Here is a 27064-nt window from a genome sequence, read left to right on the forward strand (position 1 = left end):
CAAGGCAAGAGGGGCCAAAGTGAGAGAAAAGACTAGAACATCCACATTCTCTCCCGCAGCTCACTCTTTCACTCAAACATCCCCCATCCAGAGGAGACTATACAAACGTGATGCTTTTCAGGTCCTAGGTTCTAGCTCAGGGGAAACTTCTCTATGGTGTATTTTAAGGAGAGCAGCAAAGTGCCAGGTTAGTGTCCGCAGCAATTACTGTGAACCAGCAAATCTGTTTGGTCCAAACCCGAGATGTGACAGGAAACTGAGTTGGTTTTACTGTCAAGGAGGTACTAAAATTCATTTAATGTTTGCATACTATTTCTGCTTTTCAAAGTTGATCAAATAAAAATCACCCAGTGAAGACCCCACGAAATTTTGATATCTTAACGACCACCATATTCATTCATTCTATAAACACTCACTCCATGTCACAGCCAGCTCTCAATCACAGCTGCAGAGACTAAAGATAAAACCAGAAGAGGAAGCCTTTCAAAGCACTTGGCAACATTTTTTTTTAATATAAATTTATTTATTTATTTACGGCTGTGTTGGGTCTTCATTGCTGCGAGTGGGCTTTCTCTAGTTGCGGCGAGAAGGGGCTACTCTTCGTTGTGGTGCGCGGGCTTCTCATTGCGGTGGCTTCTCCTGTTGTGGAGCACGGGCTCTAGGCACGCGAGCTTCAGTAGCTGTGGCACACGGGCTCCAGAGCGCAGACTCAGTAGTTGTGGCGCACGGGCTTAGTTGCTCCGCGGCATGTGGTATCTTCCCGGACCAGGGCTCGAACCTGTGTCCCCTGCATTGGCAGGTGGATTCTTAACCACTGCGCCACCAGGGAAGTCCAGCACTTAGCAACTTTTGATAATCCTTTCAGAGACTGTGCTCTGTCCAAAGCAGCACCTTTTCAGCTAACCAGAGTGGGCCATAATCATAAACATTTGTCTTTTTTGTTTGTTTTTTTTATTGTGGTAAAAGTCACATAATATAAAACATACGATTTTAAACCCTATTTAACTGTACACTTCAGTGGCACTAAGTACATTCACATTGTTGTGCAGCTCTCACCATCATCCATCTCCCGCATTTTCTACCTTCCTAAACTGAAACTCTGTCCCCACTAAACACTAACTCCCCATTCCCTCTCCCTACCCCCTCACCCCCACCCCTGCCTCTGGCATCTACCAATGTACTTTCTGACTCTGTGAATTTGACTATTCTAGGTACCTCGTATAAGTGGAATCAAACAGGATTTGTTTGCACCTAATGTATACTGGAATGCATTTTTAAGGTTAACTTACATAAACATTTGTCTTTAAAGCTATGCTTAGTTTATTAGACAACTACATTACACATTAAAATACATAGTGATATATACATTTGTTAAAAGAATATTTAAGATACGAATCAGAAAACAAAAAGGAATGAGTCAGCACTGCTTTACATACATAAAGAATTCCTTTCCTACCTGAAGGATGGCTTCACTCAACAGGTACTCAATGAGCAGGGAAGATGTGGGGGGGGCACTATCCTAGACAATGGGAATACAGTCATAAATGGACATGGGCCCTGACCCCAAGGATGGAAATATCATGACGAGTGTCAATTACCAAGTGTCTACCATGTATGAGGTACTGGTCTAGACATATCACAGACATGGCCTCTCAAACTAATCCCGCAAGGCAGATAGTATCACTTTACAGATGAGTAGACTGAGGCTCTGAGAAGGTCATCTGTCCAAAGTCACCCAGTTTGCAAAGAAAACTGACTGGAATTCCAAGACTTTTGGCTGCGGCTCACAAATCTATCCTCTTTCCATTAACTCTACCTTGCTAGACATGCAACATCTTTGTGTCTTAATCATCAGTCTCCCTAGCTTCCCACGCTACCTCTGTACTTCTGACCTGGTCATAGCTCAATATGGCCTGAAGTAAACCCACCTGAAGAAAAAAACTAAGCAAGAGAAACAGAGAACAAAAAACAAATGTTGAAATTTTGCTTTAAAAAATTTTCTAAACAGATGGGGAAAAAAAGTCTGGGAAATGTCTCAGGCTTCAATAAAGCTGAAGCCCAGCAGAGTATGGGACACACATAAGGTGCCTTGCCTTGCCTTGACTGAAGCTTTCTTTTCTTCAGTCTTTGAGTCTTTATTTTAAATCTTTAAGATAAAAAGTAAAAATTCAAAGTAGAACAGAAACAGCAGCATCTACCAGCTCAAGGAGATAGGTAACTTGGAAGAGAGAGTTCTTTTCTGACTAACATTCCAATTCAACTTTGAACTGCCCGTGATTTCTTGGAGCCTTGGTTTCCCTCATTATATACCTACTTCAAATGTATGTACACTCTGCTTTTATGAATATTTTCAATTCACGGTCACTTATTTTATTTGAATTCATTGTTTCTCAACAGAAACTGAAGACATTATCAATGAGAATACTCATTATCTTGAGTTAAGTTTGAGAAAAGAGTGCTTTGGACATTGTAATAACCTCAACTTCCCATGGGGGAAAAAGAAAACTTTCTAGGTCTAGGCCTGAATAAAGACTAAATATAGGTTTCACTGCTAATCAAAATTACACATGCACAACAAATCCATAATCTCAGTTCATAAAAATAGCTTTAGGTAAAAACTCACAGGTGAAGAAAAGCTTCTAATACACATGAAACTCGTATTCTAAGCCACTTGTTCCAAAGATACTTTTGCAAAACTCCTAGCAAACTCTTTAGATTGGGATGGGCGGTGGGGGGGGGGGGGGGGGATTGGTGTTTTGTTTTGTTTTACAATTTTTCAGCGTTCCCACTAAATGAAAGATGTTAGGTTGATAGCTATTTCCTATCTGTCCAGGTAGCATCCAACAACATCTTAACTCCATTTAGCAACCACCTACGGTCCCTCCTAATGTTTCACAGTGACAATGTTCATTCAGTGTCATCACACACATGCAACTCCCCAACCCACTCTCCCCACAAAGCACTAGCTGGGGAAGACAGGTGAACACAATGCTCTAGGCGAACATAACACAATGCAGCTCACTCTCGGCTAGACTAGCCCTTGGGTTCAGTAATTTTTTTTTTGACAGCTTCCAAATGTTACTTCACTCAAAAATTCATTTTAAATGTTCTCTCAAGTCCATTAGCAAATGTAATACATAGTGCTATACTGTTTTACTTAAACAATTTTGTCTATGTGTAGACTAAATAGATTTTAAAAAACAAAACACCCACTTCCCAAACATAGTATACAAAAATAGATCATCTTTACAAGATCCACTTGAAACCCAAGCCTTAAGATACAAACAATTAAGTAGTATTTATAAATAAATGATAATAACAGTAACAACAATGACAAAGATAGCTAACATTTATATAATACTTGCCATGATCTGGGCCCTGCTCTGAGCATTAGCTATATTAACTCATTCAATCCTCAAAACCACCCTGTGGAGAAGTTCTTGATCTCTCATCATTTCCAAATGAGTCAAGCAAAACATCACAACTTTCTCACCAAGAAAGAGGCAAATAACTACTTAATTATCCTTGCATTTATGGAGAAATGAGTATAAATCATTAACTATGATGCTATGATGTAAAATTATTCTCTTAAAAGACAGTACAAAATAAAAAAAGGATATCTTTCTAGCCAGGAAATGTATGTGGGTATAGTGTCCTACTTACTTCAACACAGAAAATAAAATATTCCATTAAGTAAAACTGTAAAAAAATATAATTTTACCAAGAGTATATTAATATTAAATATAGATTTGCACTTAGAGGTGTGTACATTGATTCTAAAATCATTTTGAAATTCATTAACCACTAAGGTACAAGAGTGGTTCTTTAAGCCCTGACTGTCAAAAACTCCAGACTCTACAGCTCTTTTACTTATTTTGCTGGATTTCCCCACAAGTCACAGTCTGAGATAATCACAGATGATGCTTTTTCCTTATGTAAACCATCACAAATTCAGTTCTGCTTCAAGCACTGGTACTGAAAAGCACTCACTCCGCTCAATTTTCACCACCTACAGAATGCAGCACAGATAACACTCAATAATTTAAATCATAATAGCTCAGGAAAATTTTAAATTAGCAAATGACAAGTAGGTGGATTCGATTTTTAACTTCATTCAATTTGTCAAATTTAAAATACTTTCAATTATTTGTTTTTCTCAATCTTTGCAGTAACCATAACACTTACTAATGTTAATTGCTTTGCCTAACTGGTCTTACTGTTGCCTGCATTCTCATTTAATGAACTTTAAGTGGTGCTGACAATAATGCTAGCTCTGATCTTTCTAAACCTTTCTTCTGTTAATGAATTAAATCTAATCTATTATGTTCCCCACTATTCCAAGCAGCAGTTCATAAAACAGTGAATTAAAACACATGAAAACTTAAGATCACGCACTTTAATAACAGTGCCATCTACAGAGTATGTAGCTGGACCTACAGATGGATTTTATTTAGTTTTTAAAGGACTTGATATCTTCTTTTAGTTTGTACATTTCATGTTTATAGTGTGAAAGTACATTGGTAATAATTTTCAAAAAGCAAGCAATGACTAAGCAATTTGTTTTCAAAGAAACCCCAGTATCATAAGATGACAAGCATGATGCTACCACAACAAGAAAAAAGAACTTTTTAAAATTCCAACTCCAATAATAAGACTATCGCAAAGTAATTAAAATGGTATTAATCATTACACATAACAAAATTTTTTTAAAGCATAACACAAGAATATATAAACATGAGGGAAAAATACTCATGACTAGGTAGGAGGTTTGTGGGTGATTTAATTACTCTGTCGTTGTATATTTACGGCCATGTACAAATGCCCTCAGGGTCAAGGACAAACTTTAACCCAGCCTGGATGATTTGGCCCAATGACCTAAATAGCTCCATCAGTCTCTGACCTCCAGCTACAATGGCCTTTTCAGAAAAAGTACCTCATCAATCTTCTTGTTTTGCTCATCACTGTGTTCCCAGGACAGTGCCTCGTACATCACACCACACAGTAGACATCTGATGAATGAATGAATGAACTGACTTACAGAGCCCACAGAAAAATTTCAAAAATGAGAATTTAAGGCCTTTGGATGTGACTGATTTAGCCAGGTCACATGCAGACTCCTTTCATAGATAGCTATTTGCTTCATATATACTTTGAAAAATACTTGCACACCATTTATTTCATTCGAGTCTCACCATAATTCAAGAGTAGGAGTATAGGGTCTACCACTCCTAAGCCCAAGGGTATTTTAAAGTATATACCATTTCTAGAACATACCACTAAACCAGAAATGCCTAAACAAACTCCATTAGTTGAAATGTCTTTTACAATGTCAAAATGTAAACCTAAACACAATAAAATATAGCTCTATCCAAAATCTTTAGGAAATAACTAACTCTAGATAGTAAAGCACAAGGTTTTCTCAGCAGCCAAAGGTTACATCAAGGTTCCTCATAGCTAAAAACTTATAAGCCTCCAAGAACCAGCCACATCCCAAGTTGAAGGAACTAAGTTTTAGAACTTCATCTTAACTGTTATTGATTAAAATATCTTTAAGCTTTCTTAAAGTGAAATGAACTTTATTTCTAAATGATTAGGTATCGTTAAAAACACCAGTTAGTTATACCACTTGTAGATGTAGTTGAAGAGGCAAACACAGATGAATGCATGGAAGACAAGGCAGAACAGAGTACTGAAACATCCTTTTACTTTTTAGAAAGTCCCTTGTATCAAACTGCTTTCAAGTCATTTTGACTTTTGCTCACAAATTAGGAAAAAACACCAATTCTTCTGATTCATCACTATATCCTTCTGAAAAATTAACTTGATGAGTCAAAGGTTGAAATAGCCTTCTGACCCGCAAAAGAAGCTTCATTTTTGCTACAAATGTCCTTGAATTCAAAATACTCATTCAAAAAGAAAAGTGGTACATGCCTATAATGTGGAAGGTACAATGTAGCTGTGATTTCCAAACTGCTAATGTAAGAATGTATGAGAGGTCCTCTGGAGCCTGAAACCACTCTGAACTCTCACTGTATATCCTTATTAGGTATGGCAAAGGCACAACCCCTCCATTCCCAGATATTGTCTTCTGGGCTTGCTTTGGTGAAAGGCTAATTCCAAAGCCTTCATCTTCCTTGTTAGAAGACAGTACTTTTCCTGAAATGGTGGCAAGTCCCAATTTTCTCCACGTTCTTTTTAATGTTTTAACGTTTGACTTTGAACAGTGTTCCAGGCACTAGCAACGGCAGGTTAATTACATAAAATGTAACCTCACCTTAAGATGAAAGTCCTTCATGGTGCCTACATAAATGGAGGAACTTTTGCCAGACCCCTTCCCTCACAACACTGTGTATTCTGAAACACGATGCAGGCCCACAGGAGTGACTCAAAGAAAGATCAATGGCAAACAGACAGACAAGGGAAGGAATATTTATTAGGCCACCGACCACACATTAGCAGTTTACCCACATTATCTCATTCCTCACAACCACCTTGGGATATATGAGTCCCATTTTGCAAAAGTGGAAACTGAAGCTCCAAAGAGGTTAAATACCTGTTCTCAAATCACAGACGTAGAATTATCACCCAGGTTTGAACCCATATCCTTTCCTACAATATGCTAGTTCCCAAAGATGGGAAGATGATGGTAAAAAATACCACTGCCAGAATGCTACCTGTTTACCAAACTCTAACTCTCCCGCCTTTATGGTGACAGCATTTGTGTCCCACAGGGGTCCAGAGAGGCATCTCCCCCTCCCTGCCAACGTGAGGTGCTGGCTATCCTTCCTGTCTGCCTCTTGGTGGCACTGCCTTGGCCTTTCCAAGGAGATGAGTCTGTGAGGCCTGCTGCTCTTCCTCAACTCTTCCCTGTCACCATCCACCACCCACAGTGCCACTGCCAGCCTGGCTGCTCCCCCCGCTTCTATTCTCCACTTCTCTTTCTCATCACCTCAGTCTCCTCACAATTTTCAGAGTTCTTACAAGAGGTAGTAAGATGATTCACGTAATAAATCATCCCCGCACAGCATGAACAAGAAGGCTGTTAGCTCCAGTGCTCACCTGTGTTCATCCACCACTAATGCACATAATGGAAAAGGCCCTGGCTTTGGAACCAGATGGAACTGGGGTCCCAACTCAGGCTCTCTCCACCCGCAGTCAACAGCAAACATCCCTTGTTCTTGGTGTTGTTGGGAAGCTTCAATGTGACACCATGTGGTACCTCACCTGGCACATAGCAGGACCAAGAGATACTGCTTCTCTTCTCCTTCACTGGTTACTAACTTATTTCTTCACCAGCAAAGAGAACCTGAGTTTCTCCTCCCGACTTCTTCCAGGTCCACAGCTGTTCCAGAGAAAACGCTATTTTACAGGCACTCTCAATTTTACCAGTGGTAGTTCTATTCAAGCAGCTTAATTTTTCAAATGACACTGATCAAAAATTTCCAAACAACCACACTGGGGTCATGTAGTAACTTCTACCCTCAAATACCTTTTAAAGTTCTGTTTGGTATCAAAAAGAATTAAAAATCAAAAAAAAAGAATTAAAAATCAGAAAACACATGCAGGAGAAACCTCTTGACATGAGATCTCCCTTCTACAGAAAGGAATTATATGACAAATTCTCTCTCTCTGCTCTGAGTGAGGAAACTGACACCTACCACCCAAGGCAATGGTTGCTAGCCTTTAGGGAAACTCCTTTGAGAATCTGATGAAAGCTCTAAACCCTCTGCTCAAAAAAAATGTCAATCTGCACAGAGACACAAAAACTGCCTGGAATTTCAAGAGGGTTAAGGACACTCTGAAACCCACCCATCAACAGCAAAATAAGAGCCCTCGACAAAGAACCTTCTATGATACTCCTTAAACTGGCAAAATCCTCAATTCAGATTTTGTTTCTTTAAGGTGCAATAAATTCAAAAGCCTGGACAAAAACCTCAATAAGATAAAGAAAGTTTTCTCATCCACTCTCCACATCTGGCTCCAATGTCAACTCTTTCTGGCTCAAAACAGAATGCTACAAAATTAACGAGGCTCAAAACCTGAAGAGAAGGTTCTCTCTATGAAGCAAAATATCAAAACAAAGATGTGTTAGGGTTAGTGAATGTGCTGGGAGGGTGGACAAGGGAAAAGGAGGTAAAAAAATTAAGTATTAAGAACATCTACGCATTTTATTTTCCAGTATCATCCTTTTTAACTTTCTATGTCTGTGTATATTCTTAACATGCATTATATATCCGTATAATAGCACATGTGTACAACATATAAACAGAAATATACATTATTTTTACTGATAGGAGTAAGCAATCACAACAAGTTTGCAGATCCTGTCCTACTAGACAACTTTCAAAATGAGTTTACCTAACAATAATTTCTCCTGGTTAACTCTCCACAAATGGAATTTCCCTTGAAAATAATCACATTAGCCACCTTAAGTTCTTATTCCTGAAATGAGAAGTCAGTTTCAAACTAATGTTGACTAAACAATAATGCTGAGATTGTTCCACAAGAACCAGTTCTCCTTTTTGTTTTAAAAGTCTAATTCTCACAGCTCCACATACTCCATATTTTTCTTCCTTAAGTGTAAATAATTCATGTAATGTATTAAAGAAATAATCAACTGAAAAACACTGGTATACATTTTACACTACACAGTTCTTCCTATAATTATAATAGTTAATATTCTTCAACTCCTACAACATCGTCAGCACTGAGCTAAATGTTTTACCTGCTTGATGGCACTTAATCTGACCTTACGAAGTGGGCTCCTCTCCCAATTTTGGAGATAAAAAAACCAATGCTTGGAAGTCACATGGCTGTGAGTGGACCTAGAATTCGAACCTACGTGTGTGTTACCCCAGAGCCTCCATTCTTACCTCAGAGAGGCCACCTGCCTTCCTCAGGTAATATGTTACATATATTAGGTATATACTGTTACATATTAGGTAATAATATAATAATATTATACTGTTTAATTAATAAGTTCCTTTATGCATAATTCTACTATAATATAAAAATAAGATCCCTGTTTTGTGTTTATGAAATCTTACAATACAAAAGGTAGAAAAATATTTTTAAGTGGTAAAAGAGAATGTCATTACTGGCAAACAAACCAAAGAACTACTTTAGTTAGCCGTTTTGTAATATCTAGAAACTTTACTGTTTTTTTCAAGCACTGCAAAATCTAGTTAATATTAAGAGCTTACATTATTATAAAAGTTTTAAAGACAAGAGAAAATTTGACCATAAAACACTGCTCTGAAAGTCCATTATAATATCAGATATGCTATTCTCTCTTAAACTATATAAAGAAAGAAAGCCTGGTGATCTGATCAGCCTGTAATTCAGTCCCCAAACACCAGCAGAAAAAAGAAATTTCACTATACTTAATATCTTAACTTCTACAAAATGAAAGTGATGAATCTCCTAAGTAAAAGGAATGTCTGTCATACATAAAATCCACTCCATCCTCTCTCCACAAGATGTCACTTCTGTTTTTAACCTGAAACATGCAGAATTACCAGAGAAGAAAACCACTCTCAGCTTTTTAAGTGAACACTCAGCAATTTGATCCTTTAAAAATAAAAAGTCTTCATTAAACAAGTTTATAATTTTGTGTAGGGCTTCCCTGGTGGCGCAGTGGTTGAGAGTCCGCCTGCCGATGCAGGGGACACGGGTTCGTGCCCCGGTCCGGGAAGATCCCACATGCCGCAGAGTGGCTAGGCCCGTGAGCCATGGCTGCTGAGCCTGCGCGTCTGGAGCCTGTGCTCCACAACAGGAGAGGCCACAACAGTGAGAGGCCCGCGTACCGCAAAAAAAAAAAAAAATTTGTGTAAATTACTAGTTAAAATAAAATCTGCATGGCCTGGGTTTGGGGGGCAAAATTTAATATTTAGAAAGGAAAAATAAATGTCTATAGTGCCATTACTAATAACCTCGATGCTTTCAACTAACAATGTTCATTCATTTACTAACAAATACTTATTGAAAACCAACTATGTATGAGGCACTGATCTAGCCCCTAGAGATAAGAGAAACAAGGTTTCTACACCAAAGATTGTATTCTCATGGGGGAGGAAAAACAGATAACATACAAGTAAACAAAGATAAAATAATTTCAGATTATAAATATGATGCAAAAAACAACAGAGTGATAGAAACGTCAAAGGAGACTATTTTTAAAAGTGATGAAGGATGGTCCCTAAGAAGGTCCCATTTGTGCTGAAACTTGAAGAATGATACAAAGTCAAGAGAGGAAAGTTCTAAGTAGAAAAGGACCACCTCACCTTAGGAGAGGTTTCATTTGGCACCTTAACATTTTTATGCCCTGGATGGGTTATATCCTGGAGAGACCCATTTTATGATGAATTCTGTTTAAAGCTTACAATATTTATTGGTAAGTATCCAATGCATCTGCACACACATAAAGCTAACATGATACTCAGGAAAAACAATAATAATAATAATTCCCAATCTTTTGGTCTAAGCCAAAAGCTCTTAACTCTGGGGAAAGAGCAGGAACGGTAGAGCTAAATCTTTGAGAAGTTGATGAAAGCAATGAACTCTCTCCTCCAAAAAAAAAAAAACCAAATGCACCTACACAGAAACTTTACATATAATTTTTGGAGGTTCTTAGAAACTTGAAGCCCACCCACGATGCACACACCCTATCCCCAACGAGAAATCCATGAACCCTAAGTTAAGAACTAAGCAGTAATTATCACACTCAGATGGGACGGATATGAATGCAAGCTGCTTACCCTACTTTTAAATGATTCACGAATCAGGAACGCTTACTCTCAATTTATTTTGGCCCACATGAGACTTTGTATGGGAATTTTCTCTATGCTACAGAAACAAACTATTAGGCTATATAGATATAGACATATAAAATTCTCACCTAAAAGTGAATGAAATGCCTCTTCACTACAACTAGTATAATCTTTCGCACACGATAACAGTGTCATTTGATACTGGTTTTGTGCAAGATCTTATAATTTCTTCCCCCAAAGAAATATATTACCACATTGCTTCAAAGGCTGCAAAGCTGTATGTTAACACCTATTAACTTACAGATGTTCTTCTGGTTCAAAAGCAAAGCTTACGATTATTTTTTTAAAACCATTCACACATACGCACACACTCACACTACAATTTAGTTGCCTAAGGAATATACATCAATTACAAATGAACTTATTTACAGAACAGAGACAGACTCACAGACATAAAAGGCAAACTTATGGTTACCATAGAGGAAGACGGGTGGGGGGAGAGGGGATAAAGCAGGAGTTGGGGATTAGCAGACGCAAACTACTATATATAAAATAGATAAAAGACAACAAGGTCCTACAAAGAATTATATTCAATATCTTGTAATAAACTATAATGGGAAAGAAAAAAAAAGAACATACATCGTTAATCTAAGGTACAAACTAGATCAATCGTTCTTAACTTTTTTGATTCAGACACCCCTTTGAGAATTTGAAAAATGCTATGGAATTATCCCACTTAAAAAATGGACAAATTCATATAAAATTTCAGCCTGCTCAATGCATTTCAAATTCATTCAAGGGTTTAAGAATGCCTATACCTACAATACAAGTATATTATGACTGGCTGTTTCTGGGAAGGGGAGCTAATTAGGAAAACCGACTTGGGAGGAAGATTTTTCATTATACATCCTTTTGTATCTTTCGGAATTTGAACCATATAACTGTATTATCTATTCAAAAAACGAATAAGTCAAAAAGCACTACACTAAAAAATGTGGCAGGATACCAATGCAGAAAGTGAAAAACCGCCATGTAAAGATGCTTAAAATAACGAGTCTACTAAATTCAACACATTTGCACACTGTTTCTTCGTATTTGGGGGCTGAAAAAGGTTCATGACCTCAAAACTATGCTCTTGTTTCATAATTTTCAGAGAAATCTCCAGTTTCAACTTTTTTGCTAGGAAAATACAAAAAGTCAAATAATAATTTCACATTATTCATATTGTAACTTCTGAAATCCCAGTTAAATGACAACAGTTAGTAATATATTGAATGTGGTACTGCCGCGTCTCTTGATTTTTATTATCATCCCCATTTGACAGACAAGAAAACCAAGCTTTCCAAAGCTAACTCGCTTGCCCCAGACAACACAGCTAGTGAGCTAGCCAGGACTCTTGCAGGCAACAAAGCCCGTGTACTTCCTCCCATGCGACACCGCGGCATAACCTATAAGGAAGACAGTGAACACCAAAATCGAGGACATTATTTCTTAGGAGATCATTCGCATTATAAATACAGTTTAGAGCACTAGTCCGTTATAAAACTGGGAATTCTATCTGTATGCTCCTTTACACTACACAAAGCAGATAAACATGAAAGAGACGAATTATCCCATCCAATAATTTTTAAAGCACACAAACTAGTTTTAACTTGGAATTTTTCAAGTCCTTACAAACTGTCACCCTATAAAATTAAAATGTAAGCTGAATCGTAAGTGTAGAGTTAAAAAAAATCAGAGAATTAGTGTTACAGAAATACGTTACCAATCTAAAGGTTTCAACACCAAGGGGCAAAGAGTTTCTGCTGAACAGCACCTCCAGCCATCAAAGTTTTTGGAATGTTTGATACTGACTGTCCAAACTATGAGCAAAATGCTTTAGAAACATATGATGAATTGTGAGGCTAGCAACAATGATGCCACTTTCATTATAATCCCATTTTCAAAGAGGTGGTAGCTTTCAAAAACATCTCACTCAAATCTAAACTTATATAATCGTTTAAAGTTAAAACGACAAGGAAATACGGCGTGGGTAGAAAACATAAACCACCTAACCAGATACGACTACCCCTAGTAGTTATTATTATTATTGCTATTGTTACTAATGTGTGTGTGTCTATTTGCCTAAGTGTTTATTTTGTCCTTATTCAGCGACTTACCTAGGTAACTGTCCAAGCTTGCTTTATGTCCTGCTGTGCAGGCACCCAGAAAGCATCCAAGTCTTTACTTTCTTATCAAGCACATAAGGCACTCAACCTCTACTGAATTCCCCTTATCAGGAAAATGAGTAAAAGTCCTTCAAGCTCAAAAACTTTAGGACCTTCTGAAAATATTTTCAGAAGTACTTTATGGAGAAAACTCAAATGGTCTACATGTCAAGGTCTATCCTGCAATTTCACAATTGCAGGAAAAGCCAGGTCACTGATATATTTACACAAAACTACATGCTGGTGTTGCTGTCTATAGAAAAATAACATCACTGATACAAATTTCAAAAACCCACCTATTAGGAAAAGAGCAAAGGAGATGAAACTTTCCTTTCACTTTGTTACAGGGCTGCAAGTGAAGAGACTTTCAAAATGCTAAGAAATAATGGCAGTGTTACTTATAAGTCAGTCAAGTATTACCATGCATATAATAAGCATTCTTATAAGGCAAACACACAAAACAAGTGATTAATGAATACCTAATTTTTGAGCTTTCAAAAATTACATATTAAAAAGATGAGCTACATAATTACTATGTTTACACAATTTCCGTTTTCAAACTCCCCTAAAATTAAAGACCTTAAGGACATGTTTTTTCTTTACTCTTTAAAGCAACCCCCAAAATTCAACTACAGTTTATATTGCACCCCCAAATAAAATTATCTTAAACCTTCCAATTCAGTCAAAACAATTCTATAGAAAATTAAATCAATAACTACCCTTTGGCATGCATATATAATTTACACTGGTTTTTCCTAAGGAAATGGTAAAAAAAAAATTCCTTTTATGTCTTCCTTATATTTCATAAACCACCTCCTAAAGTTGTGAGAAGGCACACAAATAAAAGTCAATCCATTGTAAGGAAAACAAATGTTATTCAACAAACTCTTTACATTCACTATAATAATCAAGAACAAATACACATTTCTAAAGTCTATACATGATTGTACTTCTTTGTTATTCTACAGATATGGAAATCTAATTTATGGAATGCTTCCCGGAATATCTTCCCAGAACGTGCTTATTACACAAGAATCACTTTTAGTCTGTCTGGAATTTAAGCTTGTGGATGTATCTAGTATTATATGATCTTGTTGCTCTCCAATGCTCCTATGCTGGCAAAACATACAAGTTCACAAAAATCATATTCTTGGAGAGCAGAATTCTTGGAAATTTTACAATACTATCAGACTCCACTTAAAATATGAGAAAAGGATATACAAATGGCCAAAAAGCACATGAAAAGATACTCAATGTCACTAATCGCTAGGGAAATGAAAATAAAAATCACAATGAAATACTACTTCATACACATTATGATGGCTATTATCGAAAAGAAAATAACAAGTGTCTGTGAGAATGTGGAGAAATTGGAAGAAGCCTTGGGCACTGCTGGTAGGGATGTAAAATGGTACAGCTGCTGTGGAAAACAGTATGGCAATTCCTCAAAAAATTAAACATATGCTCCAGCAATTCTTCTGGGTATATACCCAAGTGAAAGCAGGGACTCAAAACGATATTTGTACACCCATGTTCTCATAGCAGCGTTATTCACAATCACTGAAAGGTGGAAGGAACTCATGTATCCATTGACAGATGGATAAACAATACGTGGCATATATATACATACACACACACACACACACACACACACACACACACACACAATGGAATATTATTCAGCCTTAAAAAGGAAAGAAATTCTGACACATGCTACAACATGGATGAATCTTGAGGACATTATGCTAAGTGAAATAAGCCAACCACAAAAGAGACAAACATTGTAGGATTCCCCCTATAGGAGATACCTAGAGTAGTCAAATTCACAGAGACAGTAGTGGTTGCAAAGAGGTTAGGGGGAGGGGTAATGGGGAGTTAGTGTTTAATGGATACAGAGTTTCAGCTGGGAAAGATGAAAAGTCTTGGAGATGAGTGGTGGTGATGGACATACAACAATGTGAATGTACCTAATGCCATGCTTAATGCACACTTAAAAATAGGTAAAATGGTCAATTTTATGTTATAGATATATTACAATTTTTTAAAATGAGATAAGAAACAACAAAATATTAAAACATGTGCCAAATTCTTCTCACGCATGCTTCTTTCACTACCCACAAAACCAACACCATGGCTCTGAGTGGTCAGTTAAGTTCTAATTTAAATGTTTACCATGGGCCCCAAGAAATTAATATAACAAAGTTTAAATTTGTTCTAACCCTAAGAAAGTTTAAACTGCTTCCTCAGAATAAAGTCCGTTGCCAGATATAGATGCTACTAGCTATTACATGTTTATTTCCGATTAAATAAACTACTAAAGAATCCAATATACCTCCCAACTTTGTATTTCAAGTACAGTTACTTTTATCCCTAGCGAGTTTTTCCTTCATTTTTCTTCCAAAGCCTCATAAAGACTATTTTCATTTTTACCAGCAAAAACTTTAGTCAAAATTTTCTCCCCCCAAACTCATAAGAGCTCATCTTCATTAACTGTAGATATATCATCTTTACAGTAATAGTATTCATTTCATGTTTACCAATTTCAAGTATAAACATGGAAATCTCATTTATGAATCTTCCTCCCTTAAAAAAAAATGTTCATACGGGAAAAACAGAAGTTTGAAATATCCTAGGCTACATTTTGAGGATCTTTTCTAGTCACACTCCAGTTTTTCTTTTAATACCTTCTGATTTCACAAATTGTTACAGACATAAATGTTCACTAACTAACTAGCAACCAAGTTTTTTGATTTCCTCTGAGCCAGTAAAGTGTATTGTATTGTTCACGTCCCCTTTCTCCTCACTCTTAAGTGTTCAGCAGACAAAAATCTACCTTCAACGGTAGATTCTAATAGCTCCATGCTATAACTGCTATGTTCGGATACATTTCAAACAATGCTTGTTCATAAACATAAAGCAAATAGATAAAAATTAAAAGGAACAAAAAGTACCCACATACTCAAACAAAAGGTAAAAGGTTTAATTTAGAAAAAAAAGTTCTCATATTAATTCCCTAAACAATATGATCATCAAATACTTTTTCTATTTGTACTATCTGAAAACAAAAATGCGTGTAATCAATTACTGACCATTTTTTCTCAATTTTAAAAAATGAATTATTTCAAACATTATTTTCTATATGTAAGTTAATGGCACCATCTCCTCTACTAGGTCTACCTCCTGTGATTAAATCTGTACAATTCGTAGTTGTCACTGCATACGATGTATACATCTAAATGTCAACAGAAGACAATAAAAAAAACACAGACCCAGACCTCATGAAGTTTCTGTGGCATTCAGTTTTTCTACTTATCAATGTGAGAGATTCTCTGATAATAAGTTTATTTTCATTTGTCCATGGCTATTTATATTAAATTGAACCCTTTAAAAGGGGGAGGGGTGTATCACACACCAATAACTTCAACATGTCGGAAACCTCCCATCTCTTCAATTTGCAACATGGAATTTTAACAAATATGGAACTCTACAAAAAAGAAAATTATATACAGATACAAAAAGATCAATTGAAAAGGAATCCATCACCTGGTCATGAGCCTTACCTTTTAGCAGCGGCAGAGGTGTTAACTCAATAGGCTTGCCTTGAGACCTAAACTGTGAGGAACTTTGCGACCTCTTCTGTCTGGCTTTTCTGACGGACTTCCGAGAAAATCCGTCTACTTTATCCACTGATGGAGGAGTAGTTGGTGCTGAGGACATATCCCTACTGAAAAGAAAGAAGTATCATCAACACATTCCCGAGGTAGAAGCATACAAGTGAGTTACTCAAATTCTAAAATTCCCATACACTATTTTTGAAAATGGGAATATGTTTAAAAGAAAGCAAATAAAATCAATTAAGAGCAGTCACATGTTCAATGGGAAAACAGAAAAACTTGGTGGAAAATAGAATATAAGTACTATATAAGCAATACTGTAATGCTAATGCATTGTGCTACTCCCACTACGATATGCATTAAAGATGTTCATTTAGGGCTTCCCTGGTGGCGCAGTGGTTGAGAGTCCACTTGCCGATGCAGGGGACACAGGTTCGTGCCCCGGTCCGGGAAGATCCCACATGCCGTGAAGCGGCTAGGCCCGTGAGCCATGGCCGCTGAGCCTGCACGTCTGGAGCCTGTGCTGCGCAACGGGAGAGGCCACAACAGTGAGAGGCCCGCGTACCGCAAAACAAACAAACAAACAAAAAGATGTTCATTTATACTTGAACATGTACTCATTTTCTAACTGCACAGCTCTTCTCATCTTGAGATCCAGAAGTAATTGAGCAACTATTCTGCAGCTACAAAATTTCCATCCAAACATTTTCCCAAGATAGTTAATATTATGAATGGGCTCTAGAGTTGAAACTCTTATGGTACTTCAAGAATCTACACCACTGTATCACAGCCAGGTGAAATTTACAATTTCTCAACTACCAAGACATGACTTTTAATGCAATGTGCTGTGTTAGCTATGATAAACTACACCACACCACAAAGGAGGACAAGCTAGGTTACTTTAAACAGAACATATAAAAGGCATAATTAAAATCATTTCAAAGAAGTCTTCTTTTTGAATGAAGCCATCTGAAGTTACTAAAGCTTAATAAACAAAACTATGATGAAATGGTACACCAAAGTTGAAATAAAAACAAATTCACAGCCTACTTAGACAACCAAGTTGAGTTCCCTTGAAGTTCATCATCAAATATTAATTTTCATTCTATCAAACTAATGGAACTGAACAGTTATTTGGGATTTTTTTTAACACTCTGAAATCATTAAAATGAAGGCTAAAAGTAAAGAAATCCTAAAAGTAACAAGGATTAAGCTCAGTTTCATTCACCAATTTAAACAGATGCCATCATTTCTATGGCACTGAGGCTCCATGCTCCATGGAAGATTAATGGCAGACTTGAATAGAAATAACGCACATGGGGGAAATGCTGAAATGCAATCACTCACCTGTCATTCCAATACATAACATAAGTGTTTTGTAACCTCTAAAAGAGTTAAGGAGTTTTTTCCTGAACGTGTGAGAATAAAAAGTTACCTGGATTAGCTGGATTCTGACAAAGTAAAAATAATAAAAACATAAACAAAAAACAAACAAAACCATATGATGTTGAGGTTTGGAATTTTGAAGTCCTGTTTGGTACTCTTTTTTAAAAAAGTTTTTACCAATCTAATTTAGCCTTAAATGAAATGTGATAGATAAAAAGGAATTGCAAACCATGAATGATTATAGAAGAAGTAAGATGACTTAAAAATTCGTAATAACTGCATCTGCAAGAAGCTCCACATCACATTTGTATGTTGTAAATTTAGGGGCTGCTTTTCCAATCTGGTATGTGAATTATTTAGACTACATTTAACCCTCACAACACAAGATTTCCATAAATCCTGTTCCTCCTCCACTCTTTTTGTCTCTCCTTTATTCTTTATCTCCCATCTCTAAAGATGATTTACTGGTAGCAAAAAAAAATTTTGTTTTAATCATTTGCCCGCGGCCCAGGATAAACGTCAAGGATCTCAACCCTAAAGCGCTGCAGAATTGAACGTGCAGTAGCAGCGGGTCCGTACAAAGCCCGGGGAAACAGGTTTCGCCGTGGGCTAGGACGCCCGAAGCTTTATCATCCTCTAAGCACTGGGCACGGGGCATTTCCAAGGCACAGGATAACCCAAAGGGGGTACTGGGGTGGAGGAGAAAGACAGAGAAAAGGTTGGTGTGTAGGGATGCTCACATACTCCGTTTGCTCCCACCCACCCCACCCCACCCCGTGCCACCCCAAGCCCTGGAGAAGATAAGCTGCTACAGAATCCTTCTCACTACACCAATCCCCCTTTCCTCCCCCCCGCCCCCGTCAGTGGATAAAGGGGGACAAGAATACGCCTCCAATGCCGGATGGTGGAGAAAAAGGGGGGTGGAGGGCAGAGTGAATGAAAGGCATCATCAGAAGCATTTGCAGGTAAATCAGACAAGTGGGACCGGCGCTCCCTCTCCCTCACCTCACCCCATCGCACCCCTCGCCGGCCCAGGCCAGGCCTTCCCCAGGCCGGTGCCCCGCAGGTTCCCCAGGAGGTCGGGTAGAAGGCAGGAAAGGAGGAAAGGAAGCAGACGAGCCGCGGTGCTGGAGGGACGAAGTTACCTTGAAGCTTCTGGAGAAGAATCCGAAGATGATCTGTGGTTTCGGAGGGGCGGGAGACGGGAGAGAGGGCCGCAGCGGGGGCGGGTGGCGGGACCGGGGCGTGCGGGGGGAGGTCCGGTCAGCGGCAGGGAGCCCGGGGCGACGGCTGTCCGGCGCGGCGTCCCTCCGGTTCCGCGGCAGCGGCGCCTCTAGGCCTCACGGCCGGACCTGAACCTCAGCGCTCCGGCGGCGGCGGCGGCCTCACGATCCTCCCCCGCGGGCCCGTCCCATCAAATCGGCACCGACCCCGCTGCGGCTCCGCCGGTGGCTCCTCGCTCACATTCCCGGCGGGCGGCGCCTCTGCTCGTTGCCCCGGACCCGGCGGCTGCAGCGACGACGAGGGGAGGGGGGAAGGGAGGGAGGAAGACTAGATCCGCAGAGGCAGCAGGAAGAGAAGGAAGGAGAAGAAGGAGCCGCTGGGGCTGGAGCCGTCGCTGCCAGAGCCGCCGTTCGGTGCCCGCGGTGAGTCCCCGTCAATGCCCCTTTCTCTCTCCTATTGTCAATATCACCGGGCAGCTGAGTCCATGGCACACTCGCAACCGAACCTTCTGGCCAGCAGCGCCCGCCTCCAGCGCCCACTCACTGGAGGCTTCAAACGGGAAGCGAGGCTTCATTGGCCGGCGTCCGCCTTCACTCCCTTGTCAGCAAGTTGGGCTGAGACCCGATCGGGGATTGGCGGCGGGGGGGCGGAGAAACAGGAGGGTGGGAAGAGAGGAGGCTGAGGATTGGGCTGAGGCGAGAGGGACCCGGATGCAACCGAGATCTCCGGCCGCGCTGCCGCCGCTTCCGCCAGGCGGTGGGGTAGGCTGAAGCGGGGATCCGCCGCCGCCGCCAGGCCTGAGAGGAGCTCCTTAAACCCGGAGGGGTGCGCGTGACATCAGTGCGATGGGTTTCCGCGCTGTGCGGATCCTCTGGGCGGCGGTCGTCTGCAACCTGAGGATTCCAAGGGCAAGGGTCGGCTAAGGGTGGGGGCGTCCCTGGCCCTTGATTCCGCCCCTTTCAGCGGCGAGGCTAGCCCTTCTGGACTCGAGGAATCCCATTCGGACGGGAACCAGCGCCGCATAGAAAGAAAGAAAGGCAGCCTGTGCGCCGCTGCCTTTGTAGATGGGCCCCTCGCAGCCCGGGGCTGTAAAGCCCCCAGCAGTCGCTCTCCGCTCCACCTTGTGGGAGGCCTGGCACGGAAATCTGAACCCCTGGGGCCCGGCCAAGGGTTGGGTATCGCTTCGAATTCTCTCTCGCCTAGTCTCCTTTTCCCTAAACCTCTGTTTTGAATATCAGCTCCCTGGAGCTCCTGCAAGCCTGGTTGGGGCCAGTTCAGTGTAACTTGTGCAGGTGGGAACGCGGTCTCCACGCTCTGTGATCATTTATTGAGATAACCTCTTGGGCCCACCCGCTGTACAGAGCGCAGGGAAACCCAGCTTCAAACTGCGGGAGCTTGGGAGCTCTTCACTGGCAAGTTGGATCCGAAAGAGTTTATGGAGAAGGCTTCACTTAACTCTAGCTAGAACAAGTGATAAAATATTTAGAGAGATGTTTGCATCCTTAGTGAGTCCTAGGCCAAGTGGTGCATTTCCAGAGAATATTCTTGGACTCTTGCTCTATTTGAGTGGATTCTATGTATGTCTTTTGAGAGGGTTAAAAAAAAAAAAGAAAAAAGAAAGAAAGGAAGGAAGAAAGAAATTCTTAATGCTTAGTACAAAAAATAACGTTTATAATCCTTCAACCCAGAGATAACCACTGTTAGCATTTTGGTGTACTTCTGTCCAGTATTTTTTTCTTTAAAATTGTGTATTCCGTTCCGTAGTTTTTCCCTTTCGCATTATATCATGTTTTCTATACAGTTAGGAAATATAACTATATATAAATAAAACTGTAACATATATACAACTGACAAAAATATGCATTGTTATTTCTCTTGTTTGTGTTATTTAGCACTCAAGTGTTGCAAATTTCTATGCACATCCCCAGAAATGGGTCTTGAATGGGTCTTTTTCTGTGCCATTAAAATTTTTTTTAATTCCTGTTTTGAACTGAAATGGGAAACAGGAAAAGATGGTGCTCTTATATGGAAGCAGGCTTCCTCTACTGACTCCAGGTGATTGGTCACTGTATAGATAGTGTCTGTGTTTGCTCTGAAAAGTTCACCTCCCCTAGGCCTTACAAAACTGGCTAGAATACCAGTCTCCTTCCCACCTTCAAGAAACTTACATTTCCACATCTCAGTTTCCCATACCAGTCTTCATGAAAAGTTCAGTGCCCCAGCCATGCAGAATTTGTTTGCTCAATTTCTGATTAAGGGTAAATGCAGAATTCAAACCAAGGAAGATTTTAAAGCCAACTCAATTTCCCTTGGCAACAATTGAATTGTCCAAGAGTAGTGCATGTTTGAAATGCTCACAGCTGTTGCTTAGAACATTTCACATTTTGTAGAGTGGGGATTTTGCTTGCAAATTATGAATCTGTAAAGATGATTCATTTCAAAACTTTCACTTTCTGTAAAATGGCTGAGTAACTGAAATGAGTAGGTCTTTTTAAATGGAAACATCCTTGCCTATGTGAGAGATTTTTCCTTGGACCAATAGTTTCTAAAGGAGGTCCATGCAATGCATCCCAGGGGTATGTATATTCCAGGAAGAATGCAAGTCAGTCCATTTGGGATGCAGGAGAAGAAAATATGAGGACATCTATTTATGCTTAGTTCTAATCGAAAAAGAAAAATATTTTATATAATATTTTATATACATAATGAGGGACCCAGCCCATGGAATGGTCTCTTGGCCCATAACATCGTAGGAGATGTCCTCAAGGAAAAGTGGGAGTTACCCATTTCCAGGGGTTGGCAGTGGTGGTCCCACCCAGTCAGTCCTTGTCAACATGTAATGACTTATTGTGGTTTGCTAGGTTAAGTGGACTTACTGATTATCTAGGTTTAATTAAACTAACCCATAGAAAATGGGCAAGTTAGTTTACCAGAGTCCTTTGCAAAGAAACCACAGGAAAATAAGCAAATGGTGGAACTGACACTTCTCCCAGTATCAGGTTTTTTGACAGCACATTTCAAAATTAACGATCCCATAAATCCAACCAAATTTTGGCTTAAAAAATATCAAATTCATCAAGATTATTTGAATGTGGATTTTTATCCACTGTTATTAACAATGAACTTCAGGGCTTCCCTGGTGGCGCAGTGGTTGAGAGTCCACCTGCCGATGCAGGGGACACGGGTTCGTGCCCCGGTCTGGGAAGATCCCACATGCCGCGGAGCGGCTGGGCCCGTGAGCAGTGGCCGCTGAGCCTGCGCGTCCGGAGCCTGTGCTCCGCAACGGGAGAGGCCACAACAGTGAGAGGCCCGCGTACCGCAAAACAAACAAACAAACAAAAAAAAACAATGAACTTCATCCTGAGCATATATTATAATTGAGTTATAAGCTAATGATGATATATACTTTACAAATAAATATACATATATTTGGTTAAGAATTGCTCCCAAAAAATACACTGATCGGAATGAATGATCAAAAAAGTTTGCAGACTGCTACTCTAGATAATACAAAAAGAAATACATTATAGCCATCTGGGAAGCCATTATCAAGTGACAAAACACTGTCCATTGCTATCAGATGAAAGCATTCACTTCCCAGACATCAAGGCTGAGCTTATCATGAACCTACTGGCAGACTGGCCATGTGATGAGACTGGAAGACATAGTAGACTATCAAATGGTAGCTGACTGGTGAACTAAAGAAGGGATAAGATAATAAGCAGCAGTATCATCAAAACAATTATCAACCAGTATAGGAGGAAAAGACCTATGCTGACAAGACGACATCATCAGAGGTAGACTAGCCCAATTTGTGAGTGCGGGTGGAGGGTACATTAAACTGGTTGTGAGCTGAGAGGGAAGGATAATGAGAAAGCCTGAGACAAGAGCTGCTCTCTTAGGAAAAGCAATGAAAGATTACATACACAGCTAGTGTAGACAAGGGACTTTGGTGTTATATTTCTTCGAGCCACATTTATCTACACAGGTAACACCCTCAGCAGTGACATTTTCTTGGGTCACAATTTAAAGAGTACCGTTGCATTTTCAGATGTGCCTCAAAAGTCACAGGTCATGCATGGCTTTCCATGTGATTAATGTGTATAATTATAGCTTGAGATTTAAAATGTTTAGGCGCTCCAGTTCCATTCCTAGCAGTGAGAGATCCTCGGTCACTAGTGGATCAAGGCAGGAACAGGGACCCTATGTCACTGATGGGGAAGGAAAATGGACCAAAAAAAAAAGGGGGGGGAGGAGAAAGCCAGCTTCAAGTGCACTTTATTTCACATAGGATAAAACACAAAATAATGCACCACAAGCAATAATTTTCCTGGTAAAATAGTCAACTTATACAATTAAATGAATTAAAGTTATAACTAATTATAAGCATAATGATGAGAACACAGACTCTGGAATTAGATATACCCAAGGTGGAATCCCAGCTCTGAGAGCCAGGAGCTGGGGCAAATTTTTCACTCCTCACAGCCTGGGATTCCTGGCCTCTAAATGAGCAGAATAACATAGGATGTCATCAGACTTAACTCATAGGATGGTCATCAGACTTAAATGAGGTTATGCACTTACTATAGTGCCTGGCACATGTTAACTGCTAAGTAAATACTAGTTATTAACATAATCATCTACTTTCTTCACATTTTAATACTTTTTATCCACTTAGAAATTTTTCTTTAAGTTTTGTCCTTTTTTTTCCCCTCAAAATTATATTCCGGAATACCCCTCTGTGACAGGAAGAAAACAAGGAGCAAGGAAATGAGAGGCATGCCTTTCAATCCACTTCCACACTAAATGATCAAGTGCGTGTAGGAGCGTTCATTAGCAATAACAGCGATTTGCATTTTACAATATCCATATACTTTTGAAAGTAAAAGAAAAAAAATGGTCATTTGACTTAACGTCACTTCAAAGCTTTATATTCATTTCTAATTTATACACCTTTAAGAGAGGCTTAAACTATTTTGCTCTAAGCTTACCTATTTCTCTTTCTCACTGCAACCTTCAGAACGGCACTAGGACTGAGTCCTAGCCCCACCTTAATAATGCCCTAGCCTTGGTGTGGTGGATATCTGCTTCCCACGCATCCCCACTTTCCCTTTGAGGACCACACTCCTCACTTCATGTGATCCTGGTGGGACTGTTAACCAAGAGTGATGGGTTATCTCTCTTGGATCCAAGGGGATCACTTTGATCTTCCACAAAATTTGCTCTGTGAAAGCTGGGAGAGAGATGCCTCTCTTCCTTTTGGATAATAAACCATAGAAATGATGTAAGCTGGAGCTACTTATGATCATCTCCCTCCCTCTCCTCCATCCCGGAGGAAGCCAATACTGTGGGAAAAACGTTGGCAAATGCTGAGTTGTTTTTTTTTGTTTGTTTGTTTGTTTTTTTTGCAGTACGTGGGCCTCTCACTGTTGTGGCCTCTTCCGTTGCGGAACACAGGCTCCGGACGCGCAGGCTCAGCGGCCATGGCTCACGGGCTCAGCCACTCCACGGCATGTGGGATCTTCCCGGACCGGGGCACGAACCCGTGTTCCCTGCATCGGCAGACGGACTCTCAACCACTGCACCACCAGGGAAGCCCAAATGCTGAGTTTTAAGAACATGATTGGAGCTGCTGGATTCAGCTATGTTGGAAGCTAGTTTCTGTTGTGTGACCCAGTGAATTACGTTTTTTGTTTAAGCCACTTTGGAGTCGGATGTCTATAACCTACACCAAAAAATATCCTGACTAATGGCCAAGTCACTAAACCTCTCCAAACCTCAGTTTACTCTTAGGCCCTGAATCTGGGGTTTTCTACTGGTTGAACTAAATGAAATCTTTAGGTGAAATCTAATCCTAAGCATGAAAGAAAACCATTTAAAGTGATCCTGCTAGAAATTCTTTCCTAACGTAATTTATCAAGGCAAATTTATTTGTTGGGTTTTATTTTAAGACTCAAGGCAGATATTCTTAAGAATTGCACCTACAGAGTTAAGTTCCCCTAGAATACACTTACATGAGGAGAGACGGTGAAGTGACCTACCAAACACGAAAATAAGCTTTATTCTTAGCAAACTGCTGCTTTTCACTAGGTCATTTTTACTGTGTCACTTAAAACACCAAGGCCATATTTTAGAAATTGCAGCCTATGACTGATTATTGCATCTAAGGTTCTTATCTATCTATCATAAAGAGCAAACATTGCTTTTAACATATCAATAAAATTGGGTAAAACCTATGAACATAAGGTAAATCACTGCTAAAATGTTCTCAAGGGGCAAGACAACCAAAAGAGGATGAGAACTTAAATTTGAATACACTGTTATTAAAACAAGCAAGAAAGCAACAACAACAACAACAAAAAACCCCAATAAGGACAATATATCCAATCTTGTATGGTGCTGGTAATAATAACTGCAAACATGTGCATAGCAATGTAGCTCACTTTCCTATGCAATACTTAATTTGAACCTTAATTCTGTAGATACATATTATTTCCATTTTATTTATTTTCTTATTTATATAAGAAAAGTGAGTATCAGGGAAGTTTTCCAGTGCCACACAGCTAGTAACTAGTAGAACCACAATTTGTTCTTCCAAGGGCCAGTCCTCTTCACACTGTACCAAGTTACCTCTATTTTTAAATCCTTGTTTGCTAATGATATGGCCAAGTAATTGAATATGAGGCTACTCTTTTCTCCATCTTACAGAAGGAAAGACTAATAAGATACAGAGGTTAAATGTCCTATACAATGTCATAAAGAAAAAAAAAATCATAAACGATGGGCCAGGTCTTCCATAATCATCAACATGAACTCCCACTCTATAAGCCAGGAACAATGGCAGACATTTTACATGTATTCTCTTAATTCTTAAAACAACCTGTTAATGTAAGTAATTTTATCCCATTTTACAGGTGCAGAAACTAAGATACAGAAAGCTTATTTTCTTTTCAAAGGTCATACAGCTAGTAAGTGGCAGAATTTGGGCAGGAGTTAAGACTAGAAGACAGGCACTGAAATTCAAAACTGTTTTACTGCCCGTCCCCCCTGAGAAATGGTCTATGCAATCTGGTTTGTATATAGTGCTGTGTAGAATATGTAGAAAACATGAAACCTTTCTAGCTCATTTCCCTTGATATTTAAGCCTTTTTCCAAAATAACAAAGAAGCCCCATTATGTCTTTGGTGAGAAGCACACTTTGCTGGTGGAGTTAGATTGCAGTGTGGACCCAAATCAACCTTCTTGTTATTGAAGAGAGTTGTTTTGGAAAACTTAGTCTTAAAGAGCTTTGAAACAGGGATAATGGCAGCAGTCACCTGTAGTATTTGAAAACGTTCTGTCTGGTGGGTTTCAAAGTCAATAAAGGTTATATTCTTGGGACTTCCCTGGAGGTTCAGTGGTTAAGACTCTGCGCTTCCACTGCAGGGAGCGCAGGTTTGATCCCTGGTTGGGGAACTAGGATCCCGCATGCCATGCGGTGCGGCCAAAAAAACCAAACCAAAACAAAACAAACTTCTATTCTCAGATTTGGATGGTTAGTGACCCGGTTAACAAACCAGTTGGCAACTGGAACAAACTATTTATGAAAAAGTATTTTTGAAGAACAAGCGTTGGAAGAGACTCATTCAAAGTATAAAATTCCAGCTCTCTTGACCTTTAGAGGAAAAAAGTTATAATTAACTAAAAGTCACTGTCTTCAAAGGCAAATGGGAGCAAGTGCTCAGCTTCAAGAGAAATCTCATCATGGTGAGTACATTTCAATAAGCCTTTCAAACACTTAATATCAGAGAACTTTCCTAACCAAATTTTCATTATTTCACTTAATCATTCCCTCATGCATTCATTCCAAACATTTAAGTAACTA

General features: G+C 39.4%; 1 protein-coding gene across 1 annotated transcript in view; it reads right to left on the reverse strand.

Annotated features, from left to right (window-relative positions):
• The window catches only part of PPP2R5E (protein phosphatase 2 regulatory subunit B'epsilon), a 153605-nt gene extending 133902 nt beyond the window's left edge, over positions 1–19703 (reverse strand). Inside the window, 2 exon segments of the mRNA XM_032621892.1 lie at positions 16537–16700; positions 19122–19703. Of these exon segments, the coding sequence (XP_032477783.1) occupies positions 16537–16693 (157 nt within the window). The 5' untranslated portion in view covers positions 16694–16700; positions 19122–19703.
• Positions 19704–27064: the final 7361 nt, after the last annotated feature.

The sequence above is a fragment of the Phocoena sinus genome, chromosome 2, assembly GCF_008692025.1.
Source record: "Phocoena sinus isolate mPhoSin1 chromosome 2, mPhoSin1.pri, whole genome shotgun sequence".
NCBI lineage: Eukaryota > Metazoa > Chordata > Mammalia > Artiodactyla > Phocoenidae > Phocoena > Phocoena sinus.